Source organism: Pyxicephalus adspersus, chromosome 6 (genome assembly GCF_032062135.1).
Source record: "Pyxicephalus adspersus chromosome 6, UCB_Pads_2.0, whole genome shotgun sequence".
Classification (NCBI taxonomy): domain Eukaryota; kingdom Metazoa; phylum Chordata; class Amphibia; order Anura; family Pyxicephalidae; genus Pyxicephalus; species Pyxicephalus adspersus.
Genome location: NC_092863.1, coordinates 58,740,869 through 58,755,837, shown reverse-complemented (window position 1 = coordinate 58,755,837; position 14,969 = coordinate 58,740,869). Strand labels below are relative to the sequence as shown.

Here is a 14,969-nt window from a genome sequence, read left to right as displayed (position 1 = left end):
TTTTCTTTTGCGGAGGGAGAAGAAGCCGGCCGGCATTTTCTTCTAAGCCGGCCGGCTTCTTCTTCCCGGAGAGGACACCCGACGCTGGAGGATGACGCTGGAACACGACGGATGGACAATCGTAGCGGGACCAGGTAAGTGATCGATAAACCCGAACTTTTCTCACTGTATTTACATACAGTTACATAAAGTTCGGGGTTATCGAAAATAGTAACTTTTTTTAGCCCGTACCAAGGTTGGGCTTATCGGTTAGGTGGTTAACTGAAACCAATAATGTTTTTGGCTATCTGCAAGGGTGGCATTTTTCCCACCAGCCAGCAATGTAAGAGGCATTCTTCCCAATGACCATCACACTATTGCTGTGGATGTAGTAATTAATATTTATAGCAGAGGAGATCTAAACGGTATTTCAAGGTTCCTTCTATTGTAGAAGGTTGAGAAAGGCTGCTTTAGTAAATCAACTGCATTGCATCCAAATTTTTAGACTATTTTAGAGTTTATCTTATTTAGTTCAATTTCCAAATTTGTTGACTCAATCTTAAAACTAATGTCCTTAAACAATCCGTGTTTCAAGCAGCCAAAATCTATTTTACAAATTTAAACAACTAATATATGTTTTTGTTATATATATTTTAAGTGTTTCCATCATTGGAGTGAGTGGTTTTGGGTAATCTTGTGCTTGACTGTATTTTAAAATTGCATGTAACATCCAATGCATTCTTTTTGATTTAAAATATTACCTGATATAGGACCACAATATAAAGAACAGTGTAAGGGCAAATAACTGTGTGGTGTACAGTTACCTTTATTAAGCATTCAGAATTCTGTCCGTTTACTAAATCCAACCAATACAGGATTGATTAGTGAGTATGGGTACTGAACTTCATATTTATTGATTTGTTTCTTCTAATATTTTATTACATTAATTTGTTTCATAATATTCACTATAGTGTGTTTGCATGTTGTCTGTTTGAGCTTGGACAGTTTAATGTTCATTTGCAACAAAGATCTGATACTTGTGTAGCAAGACAAAATTAATTCATATTTAATTAACATGTAACTTAAGCTGTGAAAAGTGTCTTGTTATGTTGTTAATTTGAATTAAATGGATTTCTTTAAAATCAGGTACAGGATTGATATGAGTGTTAAAGATCCTTAAAAAGCATGTACTTGGTTAATAATAATCTCTATGGAATCATATAAATGGCACGTTTGGATGAAATGGGTCCCTAAAAAATCATGTACATGGCTAGTATGGCTAGTATAGTATGGATGATATAAATCCCTAAGGAATAGTTGCTAGTGTCGGGATAACAGGATATGCAGGGCCATGAAAGCACAGGGTGTACTATCGTCTTAGTATTGACTCAGTAAATGCCTGTATTCTGTAACAGTGCAGCAAAACCTTTTGGGGTTTTATAACTTTTCCAAAGCCTAAACAGGTGGACCCTCAACACAGACTAAAAATTTCATAGATACATTTTTTGCATTCTTTGAGAAACTTCATCAAGCCTCATGAAATCCCTGACTAATGTGAGAAAATAACCGTCATGGTATGTTCCCAACAGCAGTGCACAATACATCTCTACAGTTGTCTTGTATAAATGAAGGAATGCATGCAGTCAATGAGTGTCCCCTTATTTGCTGCCACTGAGTCAAGCACATTCTTTCGCTCTCTTTTTTAATAGCAGCCTTCTTGCATCCCTATAACACTTTGTTATTAGAAGAAACTATAGGACAGACATATACATTGGGGTAAAATAATATTTTAAATACATAGACTATTGTATTATATAGTGCACTTTAGAATTAGATTATGAGATTTTTTAAAATACCCATTTAAGTGATTTGGTTCCAATTTCATGAAAGTATCTATGACATCAGTGTGTCCTGCTACTGTTTCTTTGGCAGGCTGAATCTGCAACACTGTGTGTCTGCTAGAATGTGGTGCAGGACGGTGTTGGACCTCATTCTTATGGGATCATTGGTACCTAGCATTTCCAGTAGGGTAGCAGAAAGTGATGATATTGGCATCCTCAGGAGTCAGTAAGAAGTTGTGATCTGAGATATTTTTTCTTTTACTACGGTAGTTTATTTTACTAGGCTCCTAGATAAGTTTTCGTATATAGGGTCTACTTTAAGGTTTGAAATTTCTTTTTAGCATAGGGTCTATCCACTTTAGTCTGTTTTCCTGGAGCGTGTAAGCCCTAATCAATCACCTGTTCACTTTGCCTGTGTAATGTAATGAATTTTACATTAAGAGGAAATGTAAGGAGAAAATGTAATGATGTACTTCTTAAATGTGAATTAGATATTACTTGAATATATGGCTTGTTCACTCCTTTCTCTGCAGCTCTTTCCAAACAATGGCTGCCCAGACATCTTCTTCATGGAGGTGCAGCAAATAATTGGGGGAGTTGGACAAAAGGGCAACACTTTAGTTCTTCCCTCTGACAGCCTTGTGTCTTTGTTCGCTCCTCCTCCACCTTTGTGTCGGTGTTGTCAATGTTGCTGGATTTTTACCACATACTATTGCACCAGGAATGTCTCTTTTGAGAACGTAAAAACCTAAATAGGAGTAATCTTTCTTATTACCAGAAATGTGTTCTTTGTGTCTGGTCTGCAATTATCCTCATCTGTTTGCATCATGGGACATTCTTTAATCTTTTGGGCAATATGAGAGCCTTTTAATGCATCCAATGATGTATGGAATTCTTTATAAATCATGAATGAAATATAGTGGGATATTTTATCCTCACATGATTTTTTATTTAATATTCTCTGAAAAAAGTGGTAATTTTTTTTAAAGATTTGCAAGAGGACCTTGTCTGTGTATACGAAATTGTTAGGTGGCCAGATTTTCCTATCCCCATGTGGACTTGAAAGGATTTCTAGGAGACCTTTAAAGGTATGATGCAATTCACTATTCTGATACTGGTCTATACCAATTTTTCCTCAAAGTTTTTTATTATAGGGAAACCCTTTAAATACCTTTCAGATCTTAGGGAAACCCTGATGTAATTACTGCATCCACATTCACAGTAAATTAGCATTGTCATCAGTGGGAAGAAGGCTTCCTACATTGTTGACCATTGGGAAGAATGCCACGGTTACAGATACCCAAAAAATCACTGGTGTCACTTACGCTGACCTGAAAGGCACTAATTGCTCATGGCTTAAGGAACCCCTAGCAACCTGTGAAGGAACTCTGATTTCACAGAAACCTGGTTGAGAAACACTTGTCTGGACATTTTAAAGCCTAACTCAAACTATTTTTTTGGTATAACTGCCGGTTATTATTTTAAGTAGTGCCACCAAACATCTGCTTTTATGAGCCACTTGGTGTTTCTAGAAATTTTCAGGTCTTGAATGTTTCTTCACAAATTCACATAATATACATGGAGTATAAATGTGTTTAAAGTCATGAAAATGCACATAAATGCTTGTTAAAAAGTCACATGGCTCATACACATAAACATGGGTTTAAACATGCAGCAGCAGGCTGTTCAGTTCAGTTAATAATGAGGAAAATCGCATAGCCAAACACAGCTACAACACAAGAATGCAGAATTGGTATAGAATAAGCATTGTCTTCTACAGGAATTTAAATAAAGATCAGAATGTAATAACACAACCAGCAGTGATGCATGGCAACTTTTTTTTAGCTGTCATCCCTTTAAATTAGTCAACCATGATAATTGGCAGATAGTTACTATAGATATAAATTAGAAGGCCTACTGCCTGATAATGGCTAATACCATTCTAAAGCTACTTTGGGGCTGTTCTACACTGGTTTAGTTTGCCATACTCTAAATAATGCTTAACATGTCAATAATTTATAGATCTATGGGCACCATCTCACCTACTTTGGCCTAGTGGATAAATAAGTACCCTGATCACTGGAATGATCATGCTGCTTGAATAATGCATGCTTGCATCAAACTAGTAACAATACATCTGTATTTACCAAATCATAAATTGAACAGATTCTGTTTCAGAACATCTGATGAATAAAGTAAATGTAATAAATTTGTTATGTTCAAAACATAAGGGGACATTTGACAACTCCCCAATTTGCGTATAACCCTCTAACCAGAAAGTGCAGGTATGTTTTTGTTTTGTCCCATTGGGTATAGATGTCCACATGTCCATGCTTTAATTGAGAAGCAAGGGGATTTGCTCTAAGAGGGCCAAACAGAACAGATTTAGAACATACTTTATAGTCTGTGAAAAGATCTTGTGGTAAACTACTTCTGTACTTTTTATGTATCTTATGTTTTAAATTCATAATGGGATAGCCTTATTCATTATGTTTTCCTTGCTTGCTATGGTAGTCAAGACTTTATTGCAACAATATTATGAATTAAAAACATTAACCTGCTGTGTATTCAATACTAAAGACGGGATCACCACTGCCTTTTTCCAGATCTACAGCATTATGTCTAATTCTAGGCAGTTTCCGAGTGAGTCAGTGAGTCAAGCTTTTACTGCTGTCCCTCTCACTAGTAAAATTTCCTCTCCATTGTTAGTGACAGCAAGACAAAAAATAAAAGAGTGTGGTTGTCTCTGTGCCAAAACACAATGGGCAAAAACCTGACAAGTGTTTTAACTCAGAAATAGGTAATCCAAGATATGGTTGTCAGGAGGAGCAAACATGATTGATCCTCCAGTGCACCTATGCCACCTACAAATACAGTGTCATTGTAAGGTAAAAATTATCTTCTTTTTTTTATCTTGGGCATGCGCAGAAGGAGCTTTTTCTTCTGAGGGAAAAAATGCCGATCTCACTCATGTGCAGTGAGATCAGCACTCTTTTTTCCCCATTTACAGCAGGCTATGTCACCCAATCTTGTGCCTGCCCAGTGCAAGATTGGGTGACGTAGGCAGAAGCTGGAAGACAAAAAAAGAAGATGGCAGCGGACGGTGCTTTCTCTGCGACAAGACGAAAGCAGAAATCAGGACGACGCGGGCCCTAATTCAGGAAAGCTCCGGAGGGATTGAGGGATCTGCGGAAGTAAAGTTCAGTGAGTTTTATCTTTTTAGCTCTGCTTTAACATAGATGTTTGTTCTGAGGGTTGCAAATGTCTTAAGAACTATTTATCTGTAGTTTGTTACTTGTGATTTAATGGTCTGCTGTAGAAAAGAAAGTTAGACATGATGCTAATGCATACTCATAACTTTAAACAAGCTTACCCCTTCCAAAACTTTGTTATCAAACAAACTGAAAAAACCAAGAAGTAGTTTTGTACGATGTCACACTGCCAAAGAAATGACAGTTTATTGTCCGGTTCCCTGGATTGTATCTGAGTACCAACTCATGCTGGGAGTTGTACTTTTGCTTGTCTTGAAATAATCCTTGCTCTTGATCATTGAATGCTATTTTAACATACTCCCCACTAATCAGAGTTGGTGGGATTTGTATTTTTAGAGGCATCTGTCTTCTCATGTTGCTCCTATGGGAAATCTGTGCAGTTTTATCTTCTAGAGGAATGCATTGTTAAATCATGTATCCCACAGCTGTTCCCTTTAGAAACAACACAAGAAATTCTAAAACGTACCAAGCAAAACATGGATAGCAGACAGTGTCTTGTCAGGAGGAATACTTTTAAAATGGGACGAATTCCATTAGGCGTCATGGGAGAGCATAAAAGACATTTGCTCTGCTATTTCAGTGATAACCCTTCAGCAGACCATATGCTTATAAAAGGTAGATTTTTAAGCCTTTTATTAATAATGCATGGTCTGCTAACATCTCTTTTATAAATCTGAATAATTGCATAGGGTGACAAAGTAAGCAAAGCCTACTTTGTTTAACTGTAAAGACAAAAACAAAAACACAGAAAAAACAATATAAATTACTGCACAGGAGTAGTTTGTGGACACAAAATACAACTATTCCAGCATCAATTTTATTGTAAAATATAAAACAATGCATTCACGGCCCTTCCTAAATTTACCGTAAGCTCCTATCCCACATTCTGGTAGCAGCCCGCACACTGATTCCAACCAAGTGGAAAGCTACCCTACCTCCCCTAATGGAGGACCTATATAAACACATCCAAGATGTCAGCCTAATTGAGTACCTTACAGCTCTACTTAGAACAAAACCAACAAATTTAGAACAAAACTTCTCAAACAAAACTGACAAATTTGAATGCATGTGGGAGTGCTGGGATGTATTTAACTCGCAGGCATTAGGGTGAACCTTACAAACCATACTTGGACTTCCTGGTCACCAGCAACTCACTGTCCCACTTCCATCCCTTTCCCTCCCTCCCGGTGGTTGCTTAATTTACCCCCAAACATCCTACTAGATTTTTAGTATAAGTGCTGTGGACAGCCATTCCTTCAGAGTATTTGCTAGGAGAAAATGAATACTTGGACGCAACTTGACTCATGTTTTTTAGATCTGTCGCCTCCTAAGCTTTATGATAAACTGACACTTATTACCATACAGTGGAAATCAGTAAATATTTTTGTATATATGGGTCCCTGAATATCTTACATGCTCCCACCTTGTTGGCACATTGATATTACTTTAAGCATGGATCCACATTTCTACCTGATTATGTGCCTTTTGTACTTTCTTGTATTTTTTTCTTTTTGTTTGTTCCTTTGTTTATATGTATATGTTTTAAATTGTTGAATAAAAATAAAAAATTCACAAAAAAATATAAAACAATGTATTTTTCTTTACTGAAAAGTGAATTAAACAAAGTAATTGTCAAAGTCTAAAAAAACAGGAACTAGATCTCCGAAAAAATTTTTTGTTTATATGATGGTATAACAATGTTAGTATAGTTATTTGAAATTATCAAACATAATTGATCATCCAACATGATCCAAAATGACTGCAAAATGCATAACAAATAATATTACATACCTGATGAGGTAGGTCATATTATTTTTTACGCATTTTGCAGTCAAATTCATTTCATCAGATAGGTACCACAAAGGCAGAATGTAACAGCTTTACATACAAAACTACAAATGTACAGTATTTATTATTTTAAACTTTGACACTTACTTTGATTATTTGACTATTTCAATAAAGTAAATACTTCATCTGTTTCAATTTTACAAAAACTGATGCTGGAATAGTTGTATTTTGTATTCACAGAACACTCCCGTGGAGTAATTTCCATGTTCTTCTCTTTTATAAATCTGATGTTTTATCACTAGTACTAGTATTACATAAATGTCTATTGCTATACCATCAATACATTTCTTCATTATCTGCAAATTTTTTCACATTCCCTTCAAAATGCAAGATGATCAATTTAGGCATTGTTGGTGACATTCAAGAAGTGTAAGATACGACAAACAATGTTTTATTACAGTTTTATAGTTTCTCATTTTCCTTTTCTAAATATAACATGTTTTTTTTTTTTTTCACGGTCATGCCATGCTTAGGCAAAGATGACATATCTTTCTTACTTGTTACATCCCAGAGGGCTGCATAGTTGTGGGTGCCAAAAACTTTTGTACCTGCATAGCTGATTGCAGCTGTGAATATGGAACATACATATGATCTTGGATACTTTTTTGATAGGTCTGCTCCAGGAATCAGTAAGGAAACCATACATTATACATGATATGGTGCTGTGGGGTGGGACATCTAGTATCTAGGAGTGTATAAACAGCAAACCTGGATTTGGATGGTTTGTGAGTATGCTTTCCTTGCATAAATAAGTATAAAAAGTAAGGGGCATAAAGTCAGTGATTTGTGTTTGTAAGTAGAAATTCTCATTTAAAGGCAACTGGTCATGAGTTACCCCTGGGCAGCTGAACTTCCTTTACAAAAAAAAAAATGCTAGGTATTATCTGACTTGAAACACATAGAGTATGCAGATTAAAAGATTTGTTGGACATATGATGGTAGGTCCCACCTGTACCACATCCAAAATATACAATGAACAACCAATAATAAATTGGACTTTTAGGGTACATAAAATATATTAATTACTTTATTTTGCATTTTGTCTGTATATTGGCTCCTTAGACGTTTTTAAATAAACTTCAGATATTGTATAGCTACCCCCTTCATAGTAGGAATTAAATACAGACTTAAATGCAGGGGTGTATAATAGAGGAATAATTCTTGACAGTTGTCTCTCTGCTCCATTCCTGGAATGTGAGTGCACCCCTGACATCCTCACATACAATACAGAATAGCTTGTCCTACATTGTATGTGATGATGTTAGCAAGGGCATCCCCACATGGACAACAAAGTGATGAAGTGGAAAAGAGACCTATGGGAGCAAGGAATGAGGTAAGTGTTTCTCTGGAATACCTTACACCCTAGTAGACTAAATATGCATTTAACCATATTTAACCAGAAGATTCACACGTTACCTCTATTTATAGTGACCCTATCACTGGGAGATCATGTAAGCTGCCATTTCTGACCTGGTTCTATATTACACAGTTTGTCTGGTTAATGTTCTGATCCTTGGTCCACCTTCTGATTCACTGATGAGAGTTCTGTATGAAAGTCAGAGAAAGGCCAGAACAATTCTGAATTCTGCAGTTTCTTCACCATTATTTTTTGCAATGTCTCTACATGGAAATCCCCTATGACATGGCACTAATTAATGTCTGTTCTTTCTGCTTTCATAAAAATAGAAAAATATTGACACTTGTGGCTGTCTTCAAGACTCTTCAGTTGTAACTCACACCTATGTTCTATTGGGGCACAGTGCCGCACTTGTATCCTGTGTTTATACATGAAACAGCTGCAGCTGCTTAATAAACAGTGCTAATGTTCACCCCATGCAAATGGAAGTGGATGTTTCCAATGCTGTACTAATGAAGTGTAATGTGTGCATCAATAACACATAACTATAAGATTTGTCACACAATCTTCCAGTTGTCCTGGCAGCATCATATTGCCATTCAGCACATTCATTTAGACAATAGCGCCATTTTGACTCCTACACTCCTAATTAAAACAACACAAAAAGGCCATGTTAACAAGTTGTCTTCTCTTATTTCTCTTTACACGTGTTCAGACAAGTCGATGTCAGTGCTAGAAGTGTACGAATGACTTTTGCATTTATTAATCTCTTGAAAGTGCCTAGCGATGAGGGTACTGACTCGGGGGATATTTTCATGCTACAGTCACCCTCTTATATGACATGCAGGAGACTCTGTACTGCTTTCCTTTACATGAATAATGTTTTCTAACATTCAATTCTTTGTATTACAGAGATTATAGTGCCTTTGTTGTGAAATTTGAATTTTTTTGCCTTTAGCTTTGGAGGTCACTAAGTGCTCACCCCTACTAGTGCACTGCAATGCATGTCGGCACACATCACATGAGTTGGTAATGGCACCCTAAACACAACATCCTAGCATAAAGTGCAACATGGTGCACAAGAAGGGACAGCTTTTTGGAATTGGATTGACCATGATTGTAAAATGACTATAGGCAGACACAATCACAACTGCATCTCAAAAGCACTCACTGGGAATGCAATCTAACCACTCCAGCACAAATATTCTTCTGTGCTTGTTGTAATCAGAAACACTAAGTCAAGTAGGAGAACTGGTAGGATCACCAGAAATTTCTTCCAGAAAACAGAAAAAGAACACTGTAAGGCAAGTTTGAACAAACATAAGCAAGTTGGGATTATATACACTTTAAGAAAGTCCATAGTCTGGACACAGGTGCATTTTAAAATAGATTTTAATGGAAGTGCTAACTGTTGATTTAAACAATGTGCTAGCAGGCTTTCAAATAGTGCTAAAGCCTACTGAAGCTTGCTAGCGTCTTGTTTAAAGTGACACAAAGCAGTCCCATTAGGATCTATGCTTAACTGCCTTGGACTGGTGCTTGAAGCTTACCGAAAGCTTTGCAAAAGCTTGCTGCACACATTCTTTTACAAGTGTAAACAAGGCCTAACATTGTCCATCTGCTAAAATCAAGGCCGCTTAAGAATAAGACACTCTGTTCATGGCATCCATGATGAATGAAGGACTTGTAGGTGTAGGTGATAATTTTAATGGTCAAGTTTTTATTGTTTTCTGTAAAATGTACTAATTCCTCCCCAACAAAATATGGTTGAGTTATTGTTTAGAAGGTTTGAGGCACACCATTGTGTTCACTATATGAATATTACACATGGTACAATATGTCTATTCTGTAGTTTTTTCCATATTTGCATAAATTACTATGTGAGAACTTGTTTATGAACATTTTCAGCATGTAAGATTCTGTCCCTCAACTCATTAGAAGACTATTCATCACAGCCCTGAACAGTGCCACGCGACAAGTTTGGAACATTTAGAGCTTCTGCAAAATAAATGCTTAGTCCCATGTCTGGAAGCATGGATGAATGACACAGAGCAGCCTTTAAACTGAAGCCAAGCCTAGCTTATCTATAAAGCCGCTGCTTGAGCAGAGGGGACAGCTGCAAGCTTCATGTGGGGACAGACACCATAAATGTGGTGTGTGAAAAGGAACACAGATTTATCATTTACTTTGATTAATGAGTCTCTTATTATGGTTAATATACTGCATATTTCCACCAAGCAGACTGGACATCAGTTCATAAATATCAGTTTCATTGCATGCATGGGGAAACACCTGTTCACACACTTTGACTGGGCTCATTATTTCTCCAGCGCGTGTTTCCTTCTTCACTTATTTAAAATTCAGTTATTGTTATTAGATATCAACACTGACAAAAACTACTTTCCCTGATGGCCCATCATGATGCCTATTACATTTTTTAGTAAATCTGTAGTATGTTGAAAGAAAACAATACATTTATAGTACCTGCCAATAAATTCTTAGACATTCATTTATTTTGCCGGATCTAATAATTTGGTCTCACCTATAACTACAGAGAGGATTTTTTGCATTTTTTTGGACACACAGACCCATTATACAATGCTTATGCATTGTCTGTGAGTAGGTTGCTATTTGTATACAGAGTGTGACAGTACTTTTGCTAATGCTAAGGGGTGCAGGGCCTGAAACAAAAGTTTTGCCTAAAAAAAGCTTTAATTAAATCTAACGTCAAAGCTCTTTTTTTTAATTTTGGATAGAGCAAAAAAATAAGAGAAACCCCTAGCATGTTTTTTGTTTTTTTTGTTTTGTGTCCTAATGGGGAGACCTTTCTACACTTACTATCCACCTACAGAAGGGAATGTAACATGAAATCTCTAGAAAGATCCTCTGGTAAATTGTGTTTTAGTAAAAAAAAAGTGGAAAACTTTTTTATTACTGTTGTGTAAGCAAAGGCGAGCAGGTAGGCAGCATCAACAGTCTTTTCCAAGCCTTGACTATCTTCTACATTTGGGCAAAGTAGTGGTATAGATAATCTAGATATAAAATTATATACCTCTGTATATCATTTTATGTACTGATTCCCCAGGCTTAGGCTCCATATAGTTGAGGGTCCCTTTATCAACTAATAAATCGAAAGTTCCAATAAATTATCTCCTTCAGAGCCACAATACTATTTGGGGCACAGGTTGCAAGAATATGGCCCTGCGCTTTGAACCTCCAATGCTGGGGGTAAGGGGGTAACTTGTCTGGTGCTACATGCCTGCTGCCCAGATTCCATGCTTGGAAAAAGTCTGCCTTCAATATTGAGATGGAGTCCAGAACATTTTACTCCTTATATTCTTGTGTCCAATTAAAAAAACTTGCAAATAAAAAATAAATTATGAAAGTGTAGAACCTGAATTAAAACAAAAAAAATCTGATCTCTATAAGCTACAAATCAAATTCATAACTTAAAAAAAGAAGCACAAAAAGAGACACATTTCACACCTTATACTAAATGATAGCTTGAATACATCCTAAGAAAGATTTTGAACTGTTACTGTCACAACAGACAGTGTTACTGTATGTTTCTGAATGTAAAAACAACGTACTGATTTCTGAATTACTACATAATTATTTGAAACTTTGCAGTGTAATATGTAGATTGTACTTGATTTTAATATTTAATTATAGTGGAGAAGCATGTTAATAGCATAAAACATACATACAAAAGCACACAGAAAAGGCAAACATATCACTAATTTGATACCAAAAGAAAACAAAATATAAATTGTGTTTTAGGCAGGTTCATCCACTTCCCTGCAAGTTGACATACATGGAATCCTCAGAATTCAGTTCATGAGTGATTCAAGTACTTCAGTAACTTCATTGCTGGAAAATAGAATCTCAGATAAACATTCTTACTTTTTTTCCTATATTTGCCCTTCACCACCAACATCAGCAAAAAGGCAAAACTCTCTACACTTTACAACAAGTTTGTTGGTTCAGGTTTAAACATAACAATATTGCTTGTCCAAGGTCAAGAATATTGAAGCAGCCCAGAAGAACACACACAAATGAATATGATAAAATATGAAGTAAGCAAGTTATAGAAATAAGTCAAGTTGTACTTGTTACCAGATAAGACAAAACACACCTACAGAATATACTAGAGGTACTTAGGTTCCCGAAGCTGACCATACATTCAAACCTTGTTACACATGATGTATAGTTACAATGTTAGGTTGAATGAAAAGACCCATATGGCTATGAGCTTGAAACGCAAGAAGAAAACAAAAGAAAAGCCCTTCATGCAATTTCCGACTGAGGCATAGACCCCACATTGCAAATAAGAAAAAAATGGTCAAAGTCTTGAGCAATCTTCCATTCCTTTGCTGGATAAGGTAAGCTAGCACTTCATCCCATTTCCCCCCGCTGAATATTTCATGCCTGAAAACCCTGATCAGTGATGAAGTTCCTTTATGAATTATCGGCATATACTATTCACCAGGATAAGAGGACCACCACAGTTCTACAGCAGTTATAAATCAGGAAAGAAGCCTCATAAAGCAATAGTGTACTTACCATATACACACTGACTTGTATACCCACTCCACTTGCCATCTTGTTGACATGTACGTACAGAGGAGCCTGATAACCTGTATCCTTTGTTACAGGTGATTTTCACTTGAGAGTTAACCAAATAGCTTGTTCCCTCCTTCTTCCCATTCTTTGGGGGCTCCAGCCAGCCACATGACACCACTGAGATAAAGTAAATATGGTATTCCATTATTATAATTAACAATAGTAAAACATATTAACACAATTCTTTTTGCTGGTTTACTGATTGGTTAAATTGATTTAAAACAATCATTAAACCATCTTAAAAAATATATGGCATGAAGTCCTATCATGATGACACTTTTAAAAGTTTCTTACACTCAAGAATTCAATTAAAACAATTTATATTTGTTTGACTTTATTTTGCTGTTGAAAAAGAAATATTCCTATATATGTGTCGCAAATGTAGAAGCTATGAAATCATTCTACTTGCAAAGAAATTAATATTTTGTATATTAAATTGTGTAGATGTTTGCACGCAAAATGTTTTTATAATTCTTACATTTGCAACATGCATGTAGAAGTTTATTTGCAACAGCAAAATGCAATATATGCTGATAAGTTCATTAAATCATTCAAATTGTCCTACCTGGTTGTAGAACCTTGACCAAGTTGTTGTGGTTGTTGTGTGCTAATTTAGTTGCATTTCCAACCCACAGTGATCTTGTGGTGAGTGCATCAAATCTACAGAACAGATCATTTCCACACAATGTATTCATATCTTTTGTAAATGGATCATTAGGATCTTCCTGAACAGAAAATGTGGGCAAAAAATTTGGGTCATGTTTAACTTGATAGTTATCTAATAGGAACTTTGAATCATAAGTAAAGAGGGAGCTGTCATTGGTCACTTGCCCTAAAAAAAGAAAACAAATGAAAAATGAGCATACATTTATCTTGACTTTATCTAAATCATAAAAAATAATTTTGCTACAGGACACTGATGTTGTGACCCCTAGCCAATAATAGTTAAACCTGAAGAGAGTGCTGTACAATGGTGGTATAATGAGCCAGTAATGTTATGAAGAACATTCTGCCCGGTACCACACATAAATAATAAATGAATAAACTATATTAGGTCACAAACGGTACCATGTGTTCAGATTCTGGAAATTTGTCTTTTACAAACTACTTAAAATTGGCTTTTAGAGTCCTTAAGACAAAACCGTAAAGGTCTTGGACACATATATGACATGCTGTTTAACATAAAATATTTATAGCAAACATAGCTGAAGTTCCAGTTTGTGTAATCATCACTTACAGTTTGCACCAAGCTGGAAAAACTCCTCAGGTTTGGCATTAGTTGACAAGATGGTTCCATTTCTGAAAGTAAAATCATCTGTAGCATCATCATTCATTTTTCCCAAAAGTCCTTGTGTTTGATTCATGAATTCATGAGGTAGAAGAGTGTTAATGCTTATAAATCCTCCTTCTCCTCTCACTTCCACTCCAGCCCCCGAGGAGAACATTGCTGTTATGCTTTGATTGGAGCCAGCAAATAAAAATACCCCTAGAAAAAACACATGCAATTTTTTTCTTTCTATCATTTTGAATACTGTATATGCACATCTTCCCAAATTTTGTTTCTTTTAGGTGCAGCAAATAAACATATTACCCAATGATGACCTGCCAGATGATCTTTCTGTTTGAGCTGACAATACTGCCTCTTCTTCTCTGAAATCCCAATCAGTGTTTAAGCCCTACTTGTTAAACTACAGAACCCCACCTATATCTACCTCTACTGTTCCTGTAACTTACAAATAATCAGGACACTTATATTCAGTAAATCTATAATGAATATGTAAATGTTCTTTACAGACTTCTCAGGATTTTCTATTTACAGTGTATATTTGGTTCTACAGGCTATGTAAGACTCGCAGACACATTCTATATATTCAGAATATCTTGAAACTTTAAGTGAACTTACTTCTTAAAATGAATTTAAATATAATGTGCATATTCAGCATTATCAGAGCTTTGCCCAGTTTGAAATGTATATTAAAATTTCTGAAACAGACTTAAAAATGTTCTGCCTAATATACAGCAATATTTCAACATGGTATTATGTGTTGG

The 14,969-nt window shown here is 35.9% G+C and overlaps 1 protein-coding gene across 1 annotated transcript in view; it reads right to left on the bottom strand.

Annotated features, from left to right (window-relative positions):
- LOC140333940 (uncharacterized) overlaps positions 1 to 14,969 on the bottom strand; it is an 82,380-nt gene that overhangs the window by 18,453 nt on the left and 48,958 nt on the right. The window contains exons 23-25 of the mRNA XM_072415970.1: positions 14,158 to 14,406; positions 13,486 to 13,752; positions 12,861 to 13,037 (exon numbers count right to left, since the gene is read on the bottom strand). Of these exons, the coding sequence (XP_072272071.1) occupies positions 12,861 to 13,037; positions 13,486 to 13,752; positions 14,158 to 14,406 (693 nt within the window). The remainder of the gene's footprint in view (positions 1 to 12,860; positions 13,038 to 13,485; positions 13,753 to 14,157; positions 14,407 to 14,969) is intronic.